This window comes from Hemitrygon akajei, chromosome 1 (genome assembly GCF_048418815.1).
Source record: "Hemitrygon akajei chromosome 1, sHemAka1.3, whole genome shotgun sequence".
In the NCBI taxonomy this organism is placed as follows: Eukaryota; Metazoa; Chordata; class Chondrichthyes; order Myliobatiformes; family Dasyatidae; genus Hemitrygon; species Hemitrygon akajei.
This window is the reverse complement of record NC_133124.1, coordinates 190,504,248-190,523,546: the sequence shown is the minus strand read 5'-3', so window position 1 is coordinate 190,523,546 and position 19,299 is coordinate 190,504,248. Positions and strand designations below refer to the sequence as shown.

The window sequence follows — 19,299 nt, the reverse complement described above, 5'->3', positions numbered from 1 at the left end:
CATGTACATTGATTCAAACAAAACCAGACTTGCATAGTTGAAAAATTTTGAACAGTATTGTTTAAGTAACTTAATTAAATGATGCCATGAACCTGTGATGTGGCTGCAAGATTTGTAAAATGCATACATGCTTTGGTAATAAATGAAGAGTCTTTACATTTTATTTGTGCAATATGTGTACTTGTGCATTTGACAATAAATTCAACTTGGACTTTTAACTTCAATAAGGTAAAATCTGTTTTGCTGCTCCAGTGAATAAATACACTAGGTTCAGATAAAAAGACATTGGCTTGATTCCTGGTTTGTGCTAATTTAGCTTCAATACTGATGTTACAACTTAACTGCCGGCCTAAGATAGGAACAGAAGCAGTGTCAGCCTATGTTGCCGCTGCCAAATCAGTAGCCAGTGACTGATGGGAATAATTGACTTAGTTAAGCTATTCCTCTATAGCCTTCGGGCTAAGGCCCTGTGTTTTGGCTTTGACATAAGGGTGGTGAAGGTAAAACAAAAAAAGGATGATACATGTGCATATAACACAAAACAAATTTAACACAACTTCTACCATGATTTAGGTTGAGAATTTGCATTTTTAAACCGTGTGCTGATTACTTTCCGCGTTTGATTTAATGGTGGATTTAAGAGGAAGCTGGGGACGCAGAGAAGCATACAAAGTAAGATGATACTGTTCAGCAGGCAGCTTGCACGGGATATAAACACCAACTTGGACCAACTGGGCCAAACAGCATGCTTCTGAGGACATCTACAGTATATCACGTGCTAGCAGACTTACCAAAATACAGCGCCCTGGCTCTAAGCTCCACATGGAGTTTTCGGTGTTGATCTTGTGTGTCAGCTTTCCATCCACGATAACTCTCTCATTCCCTCCTTCAAACACAGCCACACGCAGCCAGTTGTTTTGTATGTCAACTGACACCTGCAAGATAAATTCAAATCATCTTTCATATTTTTAACACATTACTGGTATATTCAAAGTACATTTCACATCTGTCTGGAAAGATTCAAATCATTTTACATGCAGTGCTGCAATCTGGTGCTAATCTTCAGTTTTCTGAGACCTGATAATTGACAAAACTAATCCATGTTTCTAATCTGTTATTAACATTTAATTCAGGGTCTTTGGGCGACATTGTGAAGCATTTCTTCCTTCAATTGAAATGGGAGATTTAGTGTCCAAAGGACATCAGTCAATGAGTGATTAGTTCTGCAATGTTACGCTTAACTGGATGGTGGGAACAAGTTCAATAGCAAAATTAAAAAGAAAACTGGATAAATAATTAATAGAAACAAAAATTCTACTGATGTGAGGAAAGAGGGTGTAATCACTGGACTTCTCTTCAAAAGAGTGCAGGTAGTCTTGATGGGCCAAGGAGTCTTCAATTTTTTTTTACTGCTATTCTGTCACAGGTAGTCTGCAACCCAGCCTTCCTCCCAAACTATAAGGGAATCAATGCTCTTGAGAGAGCAGGAACGTAATTCTGAGGTCACCATTCACAGCTGAGACTCGATCAGAATGAGAAAACTGACAGAGTTTCAAACCCAAAGAGAGATTGAATACTGTGTCAGAATAGACATGGTGACCAAATGGCAGCATCTTCAACTGTGCGATGTGTCCCAAGAACAGAAGTGTAGCATCAGCCTGGATTAATAGCAAAATTTTATATCACACTCTAACTTATAATCTATATGCCAGAGTTCCAAGCGGCCAAACTCAGTTTAAAACACCAGCCAGTACTTTGTGAAATTTTGACACATTACTAAAAGCTTCCCATCACCTTTGTGGGTCACACAGGCAATAACACTGGGAGTACCATGGATTTGGGGGTTTACACATTTTCTTTTAAATGTACAAACCATCTCCTTCAACTCAGCATTAATTCAAAAATGCAGGATTAACTTGGGAAACATTGCATGACAGTGACCATTCAGTTTCCTGTTTGCAGCAATTTATGGGCTGTTTGCAGACAGTCTAATCCCACAGTACTATGTACTGAGCTAGTATAATGGTTAGCGCGACGCCATTACAGCTCAGGGCATCAGAGTTTGGAGTTGAATTCCGGAGCCATCTGTAAGGAGTTTGTACGTTCTCCCCGTGACTGTGTGAGTTTCCTCCGGGTGCTCTGGTTTCCTCCCACTGTCCAAAGACGTACTGGTTAGTAGGTTAATTGATCATTGTAAATTGTTCTGTGATTAGGCTAGGGTTAAGTAGATGGGCTGCTGGGCAGCGAGGCTCCTTGGGCTAGAAGGGACTGTTCTGCACTATATCTCTAAAATAAAATTCAGATATGTCCAATTGGAAGAACTCTACTGAGGTGACAAATTGTGGTCTAATCCTGACAAGTCAGTTTGCCAAAATCTATATTGTACTGCGCAAGTACAGACTGAATCAAGGCTTCAGTGACATATACTGCGACTGAGTGAAAAACACCACTGATAAAATATTTATGAGGATGAAGGAAAGGTTTCAAACACTGATGCACTCTGCAGGTCAGTGTGTGACTGATAAACCATTGCACCATCAACACACTGCTGCATCTCAACTTAATCAATTCCTTCTTCAGAAGTATAGCACAATAACAAGCCCTTCAGCCCTCCACGTCTGTGCTGACCATGACGCCAATCTAACTAATAACAATCTTCCTGCACGGGACCCGTATCCCTCTACTCCCAGACAGCTCATGTACCATCTAAATACCTCTGAAACCTTGCTGCTGTATCTGTTAGCACTGCCCTGGCACCACATTCTGGATAAGTACTGCAGTGTTAGAATAGAACTTGCCTCGCACAGCTCCTTTCAACTTTCCCACTCTCACCTTAAACCTAGGTGCAGAGATTTACTAGGATGCTGCTTGGATCGAAGAGCATGTATTATGAGGAAAGTTTGAGCAAGCTGGGGCTTTTCTCTTTGCTGCAAAGGAGACTGACATGTATAAGATGATAAGAGGCAAAGAGTGGATAGCCAGCACCTTATCCCAGGACAGAAAAGGCTAATACAAGACAGCATGGTTTTATTCAATAATTGGAGGAAAATATAGGGAGAATGTCAGATGTAGGATTTATTTAAATAGAGATAGCGGTAAAGGCAAAGGTTCATTTTATTATCAGAGCATGTATGCAGAATACAATTCTGCAACTTATCTTCTCCAGATAGCCATGGAATACAGAAAATTGAAAGGAAGACATCAATCGCTCCCTGCACAAAAAGAAAATGAAGCAAAAACTCACAAACCCCAAACACCCCTGATGCCCCCCTTACGCAAGAACTACCAGATCACCCAAACTTCCAGACCACCAATTTGCAAAAAGAAAGAACAGGCCAGAACAAGAGAAAAAAAAGAGCTGAAAGAGGCCAATATGAACTACAGTTAGTTTGAACTACAGGCCATTCAATAAATCTTAGAATTTTGATAACACCTCCAAGAGCACTAGGACCCAGTGGCCCCCCGAGGACTGTGCAGATACATTAGGGAGTATGCTAAAAGGTTGGCACAACATAGTGGTGTACTGTGCTGTAGTGTTCTATGTTCTAGGCCCTCTAGTGTTAAGATTTATCCAGTTCTAATTTAATCAGTTTTTAGCACCAATTTGCTCTAGTCTTATTATTCTGCAAAGCATTTACTCCTCCTGGGTTTGGTTTCATAGACTTCGGCCATCTGGCAGCTCCCCACTCAAGAAATAATTCTTCTGTAGTCCATATATTGACTAACAGTAAGATATTGGACCAATGAAAACATCACAGCCAAGCACAATTCCAATTATATCCAACAGATCTACCCACACGCACAAGCACACTTTCCAACAGACAGCACTGGATGGTGCAGGAACAGAAAGCTTGGGTGATGACTTGTCCTTCCTGGCCCAGGGGTCTGGAAGTCATCAGCAATGGACATTAAACCAGCCCAAAATTAAAATTTGAGACTGATGATTTCAGGTGATTAGCTATTACCTGTTTTCCTTTAACAATCTGCTTGGAAACTGGCACTTTCACTTCCAGGTCTGAGTAATCCTGGGACCAAACGTAGTTGTCTCTCACTGCCCCATTATAGCTGTCAAAATTTTCTTCACATTTTCTGTAGGCAAACCAACAGATAAAATCATGAAGTGTATAAGATGATAAGAGGCATACATAAGTGGACAGTCAGCACCTCATTCCCAGGACGGAAAAGGCTAACATGAGAGAGCATAATTTTATTAGATGATTGGAGGAAAGTATACGGAGAATGTCAAGATGCAGTTTTTTTAAAAACACAGATTGGTAAGTGCGTGGAACTTATGTAACACATTCACAACACTGACAAGATATTAATAGTACAGTATATTTTGTTTTTCCTGTTTCAAGCCCTTTGTCAGTAAGTATTCTTAGGTTAACAACGCCATCAATAGCAGGCCACTGAAGAGAAACACTACACTACTGTGATATCTCATTTGTACCTTCAAAGTATGATTCTTAAATGGTACTAAAAAAAGAACTGGTTTTGTATTGTGCACACACAGCAAATTAGAATTCTATTGGTGATGCCCAAACTAGGTCGTTCCAATAGCTAGCAAATAAAAGAAATGTAGACTCATTAGGACCAAACTGGTATACTTATTTACAGAAAAATCCAAGTAACATCACTCTAAAAGGAAAAGCACACAGATCATCCTTCCCTCCCTCCCCACCCCAATCACAAGCATGTCTACCTGAAGAGATTCAATGTGATACTGGTACAGGTACAGTGCCTAGCCTGGAAGGGTTATCACAGATGGAGTAAAAGAAGGACAACGGGTATGTCCGTTGTTGCACAGAGAAACCTATTTAATCCAGAAGATGTGATGTTCAGTGCAGTTATGGATGGGACTGAATTTATGTCTTTGTTAACCCATGAGTGCCCACAAAAAAGTTGCTGTTGGCTTCAAAAGAAATTAAAAGGTCAAGTTCTGTTCTAATTCTGCACTTTGGGTGTCTTTAACTGTGAATAGTCAAATATCTGACACACTATTAATCGTTGTAGTCAGTTACTTAAATTCCACAGAAACGCTCTATCGAATTGGAACTAAATTTTCAACATAGACTTTGAAAACTGCTGTGTGTTAAGAATTTTCTCATTTCTGCTACTTCCTTCTGTGGTGTTTCAGAAAGGCAGCGTCCATTAAGGACCCCCAGCACCCAGGGCATGCCCTTTTCTCACTGTTACCATCAGGTAGGAGGTACAGAAGCCTGAAGACACACACTCAGCGATTTAGGAACAGCTTCTTCCTCTCTGCCAGCCGATTCCTAAATGGATAGTGAAGCTTTGGACACTACCTTGCTTTTTTAAAAATATACAGTATTTCTATTTTTGCACATTATTTTAAATCTATTCAATATAGGTAATTGATTTTCTTGTTTATTTACTATTATTTTTAAAATTTTTATTTATTATTATTTTTTTCTTTGCTAGATTATGTATTACATTGAACTGCTGCTGCTAAGTTAATAAATTTCATGTTACATACCGGTGATAATAACCCTGATTCTGATTTCTTCTGCATTCTCCATTCACGACATCTATGTACACTCAGTCCTACTCATACTCAACGGGAATAAATGGCTTCTTACACTTTAAGACACTTCTACTTGATCTCACTGGATGAAATCTGAAACACCCACAAGAAACAAAGTGGACAAAGTACAGATCGATACTTGTTTTAAAAAACGAAGTCTGCATTGAAACAAAATGCAAAATGCTGGAAGAACAGCAGGTCAAGCAGTATCTTTGTAGAAAAAAGGGTGAGGGTAAGCCATCGTTTCAGGTCAAGACCCTGCATCAGGATTGGGAGGGAATAAGAAAGATTGCCAGTGTATAGCAGTGTTTTGGAGGGTGGAACAGAGGCTGGTAGGAGAGGAGAAAGGCAAGCAGCCTGTGGAGAGCTACTCCATAAAGCTACATCATCTGTAGTGAAAGTTTCTTCACCAGTTCCATCACGGGGAGTACCCCACAATGGCCCAGTGGAAAAACAAGCCTAACTAGAGCAAAACCTTACCAGATTCAAACGTACAGCCAGCACAAAGGAACAGGAAGCGAATTATGATGAAAAAATTGGAGCAAATTACATCATTACATTGACGTTATCTCTTCACTCTATATAAAAAAAATCACAAAAGGACCATCATCCCTCTGTAAGCTCTTAATTATAGTGCCCATTTAATTCTACATCCCTGCCCTTGCTTTTAACCTGCCAGATAGACAATTCCCTTGGAAAAGTACAACTGGATCTGCTTCCATCACCATTTTAGGGCAATGCAGTTTGGATCGCAGCTGCATTAAGAAAAATCACCACCTCAGACCTTTTCTTAATTATTTTAAATAAACGCATTCTGGACAATAGCACTGCCAATAGTACATTCCCTTATTTGCTCTACCAAAACTATAATTGGAATGCTCTTCATACTTTTGAAAGGGAACAATTTTAGTTTCTCTGAGCTATCGTTCCAGTGAATCTCTTACCCTCTTAAAGCCTTGACATTTTTCTCAAAGTGTAGTTCCTAGATATAGTCAGAACACTCCATCTGAAGCTTCAAGTGTTACTTAGGGAGACTTAGCTTGACTTCATTTCTCTTGTGTTCTTATTCTTCTCATTATAAATATTCTTATAAAGGAAACAATCTCATCACCTAGATTGTCATCTTGAAAGATTTATGTATAGAATCTTCAGGCTTCTTTGTTGCTTCTCATCGTTTTGTTTTAGTTAGATTACATCACTCCACTTTGTTCTTCCAACATACATGCACTTGACATTTTAAACCTTTTTATCCATCTCAGTCGGTGTCTTTCAAGCTGCAAGAGCAAGGTTCAGTCAGGTATGATGTTAATGAGGGAGCAATCAAACCGAGAGAAACAAAAAGCCCAGTGTGTCTGCAGGTACACAGCTGCAATGCAGCAGACTGTCTGCATTATCTTATATTGTGAAATGGAACCCAAATGCATTTAGAGAGAAGCTGAGACCTCCTGCCTTGGGCCTGCTGAAAGGGGATACACCAACTATCAGTCTCCTCAGAATACAAGAGATCTGGACATTGAATCTTATTTCTTATTGTGTTTTAAGTGGTGCGCACATACTTGGAAGGCTGGCTGGGCTCCTCTTTCGTATCCGGTGCAGCGGTGGCGCCCTCTAAGGGTCCAGAGGCTGCAGCAACGCTGGCCGGGTGCTGTGCATCTGCTGCAATCTCCACTGCATGAGGCTGCTCCTCAAGTGTTGAATCAACCTCCACCTCCTGACTAGGAGGCGGAACGCACGACTGCTCTTCCTCCATTTTCCTATTCTTGAGTTTTTCCTCTATCTCTTTCATCCGTCTCTCATTGTCTTGAATAGAGTAGTGTTCAAACTTCTTAAAAGCCTTTTAAAAAAAAAGGAGTTGGAACATTAGTTGCACTTTGATTTCAAAGGCTGTGACCAAAAGATAATTTCATTAGGCAAGGATGTGGATGGATTGCTGGGCAAAACCAGGAAAAGGAAGATGAGGTACATGATCACGGTGAACTATTTGTTTAAATGGCCTTCTCCTGTTCCTTCCTTAAAACATCCATTTAACACAAATTATTCCTTGTTGTTGTGGTACTGTCCAAATTAATAAGCATGGACACTGTGTGTTGCAGAGATTACTAAAATGTCAACATCTGAAAGAAAATTGCTGAACCCTAATACAGAATGAGCTTAGAAAACCTATATCCAGGTGCTTTCAGCCACATAATCACACTATCTTCCATTACAATCAACAATAAGTTGCAATTATATAGAACTTCTGGCATTGTTAATGGCCAATGGGGCTTCACTAGGGCAATTATCCAAATAACTTGATACCAAATCAGATAAGGGAAAATTAGTATAGGCGATCAAAAACTTATCCTACAGGAAAAGTGAGACGTTAAATTGTATTAGGGCATGTTTAGCACAGATAGAAGAAGAATTGACTAATTGTAAAATTTTCTCCCACTGTTCAGTAAGACAATGAAGTTCTTTTTCCCATTCCTTCTTAATTTTTTCTGATACTTCTGGCTGTATTTTCATGATCATATTATAAATGGTGGCTACTAAACCCTTCTGGCAAGGATTCAGAGCTAAAATTTTTTCCGTAATGTCCATTGGTCATAATTTCGGAAATGACTAACATATTATTCAAGAAATTTCTAACTTGCAAATATCTAAAAAAATGAGTTTTAGGTAAATTGTATTTATTAGATAGCTGTTACAATTTAAGGTTGTACATAGGGCTCATATGTCCAAGGATAAACTTGCTCGATTTTATTCCTATGTTAATCCAACCTGTGACAGATGTCATTCTGAATTGACCCACATGTTTTGGTCTTGCCTCTGTTTGCAAAATTATTGGAAAGATATTTTCGGTATTATTTCAACAGTTCTGAATATCAAATTGCAACCGCATCCTATTACTGCAATTTTTGGTTTACCAATGGTGGATAATAGTTGTTTATCCCCCTCAGCTTGACGGATGATTGCATTTGTCACATTAATGGCTAGAAGATCTATCCTATTGAACTGGAAAGAAATTAATCCTCCAACTATATTTCAGTGGTTTTCTCAAACTATCTCTTGTTTGAGCTTAGAAAAAATTATAAGTGTTGTCTTTGATTCTTCAGTTAAATTTGAAGAAACTTGGAGATCATTTATCCAACATTTTCATATGAGTTAAACTGACTTTTCCTAAACCCTGCTTCTATTATCCTTAATTATTTGGATGGAGGTACGGAGTTAATGACGCTACTGTGTATATTTGACATAATGCAATAGCCCATGTTGGTTAGGTTTTTTTTTCTTTTCTTTTTTGGGTTTTTTTTTACTCCTTTTATCGCAATTACTATGAGTTTGGGAGGTTATTATATATGGATTATCATCTATCTGAATGTATACTTAACCTATTATGTACTCTCAAACTTTGTATTCATGTTTCATTTATGTTTGTTTAAAATTAATAAAAAGATTTTAAAAGAAAGGAAAACAGTGAGACGGAGATTCAGGGCAGGAACTGCAAAGCCTCAAACCCAAACAGCTCAAGGCATGTCTCACAGCAGTAGAGCACAGAAGGTACAACTATTCAAAACTGGAGGCACGGAGATTCTAGGGGACCGCGGGCATCAGATTACAGAAGTGGGTAAAGGAAGTCATGCAGGGATTTGAAAACAAATCTAAGAACTTTACAACTGAAGCATTGTCAGATCAGGAAACACTGAGGTATTCCACAGGGACTGAGTGTTGAGGAAATTAAAATCAATTTTAGTTTCAGTCACTTCCGGAAGTGCAAAAAAAAACAATCCCAGGATGATTTTACCCACTATATACTGGCTGCTTGAATGAGTACTGAATGTAGTACTTAGTTAAATTGTGCTAGCTACCCTCCAACATGGTTTGAGTTACTCTTGTTTGAGGCTGTGTGGGGGAACAGCTGCAACCTAAATTCTAGATGGTCTGCATTCAGCTTAATGACTTCCAACAGAGTTAAATTGGCAATATCCAAACTGAAATTTCCTGATTATATAGGAACTGGAAAGAATCACCAAGATGGGTTTGAACTAAATCATAAAATGTTACAATGAAACACAGAACACAATGCTTAACAATACAATGTAAAGTGACACTGTGCATTTTAAAACCATACAAGCAGACCAAATTAAATGTATCAATTTCTATTTTTTCCCTAAATTTTCAAAGGGTGATGGAGGGGATGTGAATTGCGTTCACTTTTTAAAAAAAAGAAAGGTGAGGGCCTATCCTCATATCAATGACAATGTCTAAAATGGTCAACTTCATTAATAATGACAAACTAAAATGCCGAACTTTCAGGGCTCGTCTTGAGGAGCTGCTGATGGTTCATTACTAAGCAACGTGCATCATTCAGTTGGCTGCCTGGTAATGAACCGTCAGGAAGCAGCACATGGCAGGGCCATTACAAAGACAAATTTTAAGAATTGTGTAGAATGGAAGCTCAAAGAAATAGTGACAACACATTTTTTTTTTAAAAAGGGAAATATTTGTGGATATTGTATCTGTGTCATAGCTCAGTGAACAGATGCAAGGCTTCAGTCTCCCACCTCAAATAGCCCTCTGGGCACTCTCTATTCTGAGGTCACCTGAGAGATCTTTGACACTAATGACACACAGTAGGAATCCTGGCAGTAAGTGATTTGCATGGGATGCTGTTTGAGGTCCATGTAGCTACCGTGGACTGAGTAGGACTTCTTTTTAAAATGATGGTCTCCACTTATAATGTCTGACAAGTAAATCCTGCAGCCTTTGAATATGCTGTCAATAATCTACTCAAACTGTACTCTGCACGAGCATTTCAGAGAAATCTACATGAGATGATCATTTAATTTGTTGAAATACATTGTTACCAAGCCACACCACACCCACCAAGATCACTGGATTCCTAGTCTTAGCTGAGCTAGTTAGTTGCAGAACAGGTAATATAGTTGGCATCCAGGTCACAGCAACCTGTATTTATACTCTAACTCAAAATGCTTTAAGGATCTCGTACTGCTTTGGACAATAACTGAGATTTAGACATACAAACATGTATTTAAATATAAATAACAAAATGCTGGAAAAAGTCAGGTCTGTGGAAAGAGAAGCAAGAGTTAATATTTCAGGAAAAAGGCCACTGATTAGAACTGAAAATTAATACTAATTTAATTTCTTTCTTTGCTAGTCCTAACGGTTGTGACGGAGATGTAAAGATTTTTACTCCTCATGTATGTGAAGGATGTAAGAAATAAAACCTATTCAATTCAATACCAAATGTCTTTGTCCTGCCATGCTAAATCTGCTCCTATTTTCACTGGCGCTGTCTGACCTTCTATTTTCATTTCACCTTTCCAGCAAAAGCAAGTATGAATGAGAGGTAGGAAGGCTTCAAGAATCTTGTAGACAAGAAGTGAGGAAAGGCATAAAATCAGGCAAGGGCTCAGATTCCAGTTCAATTGAAATAGCATGTTTAAAATCAGGGATGTGCAAAGAGCAAGAATTAAACCAGCACTGAGATTTTGGACGGTCACAAAACAGCAGAATTGGGACAAAACAACAAAAGAGTTTATAAAGAATGAGAATTGAAGGGAAGAAGTGCTACTGGACTGGCCAAGATGGGTCAGAAAGCAGAACAGTAGTAGATCAAAGGGACTCTGTGAGTCTTGATACCAGCAGAGTTTTGAATGACTTCAAGTTATGAAAGGGTGAAAGATGAGAGCCTGGTCTACAGAGCGTTACAATTATCACGTCTGGAGGTAACAAAAGCATTCAACAGATCATGAGCCAAAAGTGGAATAGGTTTGGTTAAAATTATTGCGGTGAAAATAAGAGATCTTAAGTGGTGGCACAGATATGTAGCTGCAAACTCGTAAGGAGAACTACAGCTCCAAGACTGTGAACAATCTGATTTCAGTAGATGCCAAGCAGAGGAATGAAGTTGAATTCTTTCAAGTAAACTTGAGAAAATCCCACAATGTCTTTATTCTTCACTGAAAGATTTTACATTTCTGGAACATGCACAAGATAGTTTTTAGTAACAATGCCCTAGAAACATTAAGGGAGAAAGTCATACTGGATTTAACGAGTTAGTTAACAGTTTAATAGTGTGTGAATGTAATATCAAATGGAATTCAGGGGTATGAAGGGAAGTGCTTAAGACATTTATTGTCATACAATCACTTTACACTCTGTAAAGACAAGAGTCCTACAGCAAGAATAAGTCAGCAATGACCAAGGATGACAGAGAGACAAGTACAATAAAGACACGAGACACAATTGGATAAATATGTGTATGGGAGATGTTTAGGCAGATAATGGGTTGTTATGAGTGATGAACAGATCTGATGGACAATGGGGTGCAGAGTTACCCATCCCCCCTCCCTGAGAACCATGAACTATTGCTGTTGCTATGCTGCTCATGATAGAGAGAGATGAAACACAGGCAAGAACATTTGCTACAGATAAGAGGGGGAGAGAGACTGTTGATGTACTGTATCATGACTTCTACAAGGATTATTTACCTTCTACTACAAGGACTGTACTTTGCTCGTTAACATTCCTCAGGAGATAGCAGGAGTGGCCTGATTTGATGAACACGGTCATTCAGAGTTGATGGATAGCTGAGACCCCATGAGTGGGGATAAAAGACAGGTCTGGAGAGACACCCTTCAGACACACCAGTGGACACTGATTGAGTGTTGGGAACCCACAGAAAGGTGGGGGCTTCAAAGACTGAACCAGGAGATCTGTCAGTAAAGCCCACAGTGTTACAGCAGAGGCGGTGGGGACTTGTGTGTGTGTCCACTCGTGCCAGAGTGACGAGTCCACCACGGAAGAACGGTCTAGCTGAAGACCAGAGGGGTCATAACTGAATGACCACAACGATACGATGAATTAAGAAGGCCACAAAAAGGTTTGACTGCCGCAACTGTTGCTGTTACATCTCGCTCGCTCTCTCTCTCTCCAAAGATTTCAATACAACAACCATAACTACTTCAGCATTTATGAAGTGAACTCTATACTTTCCTATGACAATTCATTTACCCCTTGACATCAATAGAGCTTGTTTATTATTGATTATTATTATTCCTACACTTTTAGGTTTATTACTGCTAACTTGTTTTATATGTATATTTGCATTTTTGATATTGTATTGTGTAGTTTACTAATAAACACCTTTAGTTTGGTACCACCAGACTCCAACGGATACTTCTATCTTTGCTGGTCTGACACCCAGTTATGGGGTACGTAACAGGGTCAAAAGGTACTAGCTTAGATAGGACCCTTGGTCAGCATAGACAAGTTGGGCCAAAGGGTCTGTTTCGACGCTGTATTACTCAATGACACCTTAATCCTCCACCAAATCTTGTTTCAATAAAATCATCACATCTTATTCCACACTGTAACATTTCTATATCCATCCAGTAACTGTTTTCAAGAAATCAATCTAGTGAAGCTTCTCTGCACAGCCTCGAATGCAAGCCTTCTTTATATACCAATTAACAAAACCTCCCTACCCTTGCAATAAAGGCTGGTATTCTATTATTCTTCTACTCTGTTCTGACTTTTGCCTTTGGGGTATCAGGAGGTGAGTCTTTACTGAAGGATACCCAGGCTCTGACCCCATTCTTGCAGCCATGGTATTCATATAACTGGTCAACAGAGATGCTGACAATGGAGCTACTCAATGATAGTAATGTCACTGAATCAGGGACAGAGAGTTAGACTTTCGTTTGTCGGAAATGGCCTGACACTTGAAAGCCATAAGACTTAATTGTCAATTATCAACACATTCTTGAGAATTTTCTTGGTTTTGCTGCGTTCAACTATGAGGTACAAATGAAACTGAGTTGAGAAATCATCAGCAAAAACATCTCCATTATGTTGGAAGGAGGTCATTGATGAAGCAGCTGAAGATGGTTGAGCAAAGAACACTGCCCCCTAGGAACTCCGGTGATGTCCTGGAACTAGAATGCTTATCCTCAACAAATGTAACCACCTTCCTTTTATGCAAAATACAACTCCAGCCACTGGGCTGTTTTCCCTTTCACTCCCATTGACTTTTACCATGATATCCCAGTTCCACTCTCGGTCAAATTCTGATCTGACATCATGGCCAATCATTCTCACCTTACTTCTAGAATTCAGCTCTTGGCCCATTTTCAGTGTGGTTAGAGTGAAAGATACACTGAGCACAGGCAAAAAGGTTATTGATCAGTAAGGATTCTTCTGATGACAGTTTCCATCACTCTGCTGATGATTGAGAGTATACTGATCGGACAATAACTTGCTGGATTGAATTGGTTCAGGTTTTGTGAGCGAGACATACCAAAGTTATTTTTCACGGCGTCTGGTGGAGGCCAGTATTGTACTAGAAAAGATCTGCAGATGCTGGAAATCAAAGTAATGCACACAAAGTGCTGGAGGAGCTCAGCATCTACGGAAAAGAGTGAACAGTCGACATTTCGGCTCAAGACCCTTCATCAGGTTTATGATGACCTATGTAGTAGAGTACTGTACTAGAACAGCTTGGCTAGAGATGCAATTACTTATGACGTCCAAGAACCAGCTGTGACTAGTTCTCCAAGTTTCTTGATACCACCAGGAGGTGCATCCAAGATGAATGAAATGTCACGGTCATGTTCAAAAACATAATCACAAACACTAATAGACTGGTGGCCTTTCAAATGTGGAGGATCTACAGTACAAGGTGCATTATGTCACATTACAGCTTCTCAAAACCTTGGCAACATCACATCTGAAGTGTTGTGAGCAGCTCTGAACACCACCCTTTGGGAGTGCAGAATATCCACCCCAGAACGATACACGGGTTAAATCACACAGGACGATTACATACTGGGATTCTGTTCTCACAGAGTCAACAAGTTTAGGAAGGTTTGGTTTAAAGTTAAAGCAACTAAAATGAACTGAGACAAGAGAGTAAAAGTACTTCCACAGTTGGTAAGTTTAAAAAAAAAGGCACAATTTGAAAAGTCATCAAGAGATCTTTTATGAATTAAGCTTAAATTTCAAAATGCATGGCCACAGAACTCTCTTTCCACAAACAGCAATTGACTCTGGATCATATATTTCATATTCCTTATGAAGGACAATAGCCCTTAACTCGGCAGTGGAGTTATCGGGGCACCGTCATGACGGTGTTTCCGTAGCAAACCATTCTTATTTTTACGAGGCCGAGTTGCTAGCTCGACGCTCAACCCAACTTGGATTGGAACTCGCAACCTTCACTCTGGAATCTGGCGCTGATCTTATTGCGCCACCAAGCGGGACATATTCCTTATGACACAGGAGGCTCACTGTCCACTGAGCCAATGCAAGCTCACAAATTCATCAATCCCATTTTCTGCCTATTTCCCCTGAACTGAATATCTGACAAAAAAGTAATCAATATGGCCCGGTCCATCACATGTAAAGCCCTCCCCACTACTGAGCACATCTACACAGAGCACTACTGCAGGAAAGCAGCTTCCATTATCAAGGACCCCCATCATCCGGACCATGCTCTCTTCTCACTGCTGCCATCAGGAAGGAGGGACAGGAGCTTCAGAACTCAAACCACCAGGTTCAGGGACAGTTATTACCCCTCAACCAGAGGGGATAATTTCACCCCATTACTGAATTGTTCCCACAACCCATGGACTCACTTTCAAGGACTCCTCATCTCATGTTCCCGATATTTATTGCTCATTTATTTATTATTATTTTTTCTTTCATATTTGTAGTTCATTGTCTTTTGCACATTGGTTGGTTGTCTGTCCTGTTGGGTGTGGTCTTTCGATTCTATTGTGCTTCTTCAATTTACTGTGTCTGCCCGCAAGAAAATGAATCTCAGGGTTGTATATGGTGACAGATATTTTATAATGAGTATTGATAAATTTACTTTGAACTATTCTCTCTCATATGCCCACCAACACTCACCCACCTTATGCATAATTTCCAGTGGCTAGTTCACCTACCCTCATGGAAACCTTTGGATTGCAGAATAAGTCAGTAAGACATAGGGCCAGAATTAGGTCATTCGGTCCATTGAATTTGCTCCACCATTCGATCATGGCTGTATTCTCCCCATAACCTCTGATGCCCTTCCTAAACAAGAACCTCTGCTTTAAATATACTCAACGACTTGGCCTCCACAACCATCTGCAACTATTAATTACACAGATTCACCATGCCCTGGCTAAAGAAATTTCCCCTCAACTCTGCTCTATATGAACTTCCTTTTATTCTGAGGCTGTGCCATCTGGTCCTAGATTCTCCCATTACTGGGAACATCCTCTCCACATCCACTCTATCTAGGCTTTTCAATATTTGGTCGGTTTCAGAGCAATCCCTCTCATTTTTCTAAATTGCAGCAAGTACAGACCCAGAGACATCAAACGCTCCTCATAGACTAAACTTATCATTGCCGGGATTACTCTTGTAAACCTCCTCTGGACCTTTTTCAATCCTAGGAATCGTAACACATAAAGGGAAAATCGGAATGCAATTTGCTAGAGCTGAACCAGGACGTTCTTTAATGGTGGAGTGTTTAAAGATTTAGATATTGGGGCAGAGGGGTATTTCCATGCTGATGTAATTATAAAGGAACCTCGTTACAGTGCACTTTTGTATATACTGCTAGTATTACCATGTCCTCTAAAATGGTGTGCGATTCTATTCTGGAGTCACAGGGAGACAGCAATGTTTCCAACAGAATGCAACAGACCTTTGTGAAAGTCCCTCTGATGAAGCAAATGGTTCAGGAATCCAGAGCTGGGAATGTGTTCTACAATGTGAGGGATACAAAGACAGAGATTGAGTGAAGGGGGGTCAGATGTTAGAGAAACCTATTCAAACCGTGTATTGGTGCATACTATTTGGGGAAAAAAAGAGGCTACCTGAATTTTGGCTAACGCTAGTTTCACGCATAATGCAAGTGTAAAAGGTTGTCCTCCAATACACAGGCCCAAGGGAGGTGGGGTGGTAGATTTGGTCGGGAGATTCGCAGAGCAACTCCACACGGATACAGGCGCTTTAGCAAAGCAAGTCCATGATGACCACTGTGCCCGCCCAACTTCCTGCATTTGGTCCACATGCTCCAAGCACATCCCATCCAAGTGCTTCTTAACTGATACTATTGTACTTGTCTCAACCACTTCTTCTGGCAGCTCATTCCATATAGATAGATAGATAGATAGATACTTTATTCATCCCCATGGGGAAATTCAACATTTTTTTCCAATGTCCCATACACTTGTTGTAGCAAAAACTCATTACATACAATACTTAACTCAGTAATAATATGATATGCATCTAAATCACTAACTCAAAAAGCATTAATAATAGCTTTTAAAAAAAAAAAAAAAGTTCTTAAGTCCTGGCAGTTGAATTGTAAAGCCTAATGGCATTGGGGAGTATTGACCTCTTCATCCTGTCTGAGGAGCATTGCATCGACAGTAACCTGTCGCTGAAACTGCTTCTCTGTCTCTGGATGGTGCTATGTAGAGGATGTTCAGGGTTTTCCATAATTGACCGTAGCCTACTCAGCGCCCTTCGCTCAGCTACCGATGTTAAACTCTCCAGTACTTTGCCCACGACAGAGCCCGCCTTCCTTATCAGCTTATTAAGACGTGAGGCGTCCTTCTTCTTAATGCTTCCTCCCCAACACGCCACCACAAAGAAGAGGGCGCTCTCAACAACTGACCTATAGAACATCATCAGCATCTCACTGCAGACATTGAATGACGCCAACCTACAGTCGACTCTGTGCCTTCCTGCACAAGGCATCTGTGTTGGCAGTCCAATCTAGCTTCTCGTCCAACTGTACTCCCAGATACTTGTAGGTCTTAACCTGCTCCACACATTCTCCATTAATGATCACTGGCTCCATATGAGGCCTAGATCTCCTAAAGTCCACCACCATCTCCTTGGTCTTGGTGACATTGAGACGCAGGTAGTTTGAGTTGCACCATATCACAAAGTCCTGTATCAGTTTCCTATACTCCTCCTCCTGTCCATTCCTGACACACCCCACTATGGCCGTGTCATCAGCGAACTTCTGCACATGGCAGGACTCCGAGTTATATTGGAAGTCAGATGTGTACAGGGTGAACAGGACCGGAGAGAGTACGGTTCCCTGTGGCGCTCCTGTGCTGCTGACCACTGTGTCAGACCTACAGTCTCCCAACCGCACATACTGAGGTCTATCTGTCAAGTAGTCCACTATCCAATCCACCATGTGAGAGTCTGTGAAAGAGCTTTAGAACTTTCCCCTCCCAACCAAAACCAAAGTCCCCTAGTTTAGGACTCCCCTACCCCAGGGAAAAGACTGTTACTGTTTACCTTCTGTCTCCCCCCGCCCCCTACCCATAATTTTAATCTATAATGTCACCCTTTATTTCCCCACTTTCCATGGAAATAGACTGAGTCTGGTCAACCTCTCCCTGTAACTGTGGCTGTTTGATCCTGCCAAAATCCTTGTGAAGGGGGGGATTCGGACGGGTGGAGACGTTCTGGTAGTGGGGGTAAGATGTGTATTTGGGAGTAGACACTGGTTCAGGTTGGACCAGAGCAACTGAGTCCCTACCTCCCACTCCTGCCCCATTCTCTTGTGACTCGACTATTTCCCTACATTCCTTTTTTTCACCCCCATCCACGTCATCATCACCCTCGCACCCCTACCCTGACAACCATGCACCCCTTTGCCCACTCCTCCCCACCCACTTCCCATTCCCCTACTCCTCCCATCTTACCACTATTCACTACCCACCTCCTTTATCCTCCCTTTTCCCTCCCTCTCCATCCTGAGATATCAACAATACATCCCTTCCCACCCCAATACGCTCCCCTCCCCTCAACCCCATCACACCTTACCACCTACCCCTCCCTACCTTCCCTCATCCCTCCTCCTATCTCATCTCAGCTCCCCTCCTAACTCCCAACTCATTCTGTCCGTGTTCCCCTACCACTCCCCCTCACTCTCTTCCCCATCTCCATCCCCCCCGTTTCTGCCTCCCCTCTCCCACACTCCACGTCTTGCCCCTCCTCCAAGCACTCCAACTTTACCACTCCCCCGCCCCACCTCCCTATCTCCTCACCACCTCCCTATCTCCTCACCACTCTTATTAACCTCTAGCCCGCCACCCTCACCCCACATTCCATCCCTCCCCCGCTCGCACCCAGCCTCACCCCTCACCCTCAGCGCCAGCCGCTCGGCCACCCCGGGCGGGAAGCCCAGCCGATCTTCCTTCAGCACCATCAGGCGGAAGAAGTCGGTTTTCCTGTACAGGAACCCGAAGAAGACTTCCAGAAAGTTCTCGATCTTGCCGACGTGCTGCAGGATACCAAGCAGCGCCTGGTCGTACATCTCAGTCATCTCAGGAGCCCCGTCCATCACTGCCCGAGCCGACCGCCACCCCACGTACACTTCCGGCACCAACACTCCGCCGCAGCCGTTCCCCCGGCTGCCACGACCCCAACAAACGTTCCGGGATCGCACGCCGACGGGAATCTCCTCAGCAAGGGCAGGCCATTCAGCCCGTCCTGTCCATGCCAGCTCTCAGATGACCCATCCCATCCCCGTTCTGTTTTAGGACTGACACTGATAAGGGGGTAAGATAAAAATGATTGTCCTTCCCAACGAGAAATCTCCAAGGAAAATCTAATATCGGTCTTTTTTTTAAAAAAATAAGAAACAGAGCAAAAAGACTATAAAACCTCGACCACGTTCATCATACTTCCTCTGACAGTGAGAAAGGAGAACTGGAAATACGTAGTAT

General features: G+C 41.3%; 1 protein-coding gene across 1 annotated transcript in view; it reads right to left on the bottom strand.

The window, feature by feature from the left end:
* The window catches only part of nudcd3 (NudC domain containing 3), a 39,136-nt gene extending 20,160 nt beyond the window's left edge, over window positions 1–18,976 (bottom strand). Inside the window, exons 1-4 of the mRNA XM_073057548.1 lie at window positions 18,717–18,976; window positions 7,102–7,379; window positions 3,966–4,089; window positions 792–935 (exon numbers count right to left, since the gene is read on the bottom strand). Of these exons, the coding sequence (XP_072913649.1) occupies window positions 792–935; window positions 3,966–4,089; window positions 7,102–7,379; window positions 18,717–18,914 (744 nt within the window). The 5' untranslated portion in view covers window positions 18,915–18,976. The remainder of the gene's footprint in view (window positions 1–791; window positions 936–3,965; window positions 4,090–7,101; window positions 7,380–18,716) is intronic.
* Between the last annotated feature and the right edge of the window lie 323 nt (window positions 18,977–19,299).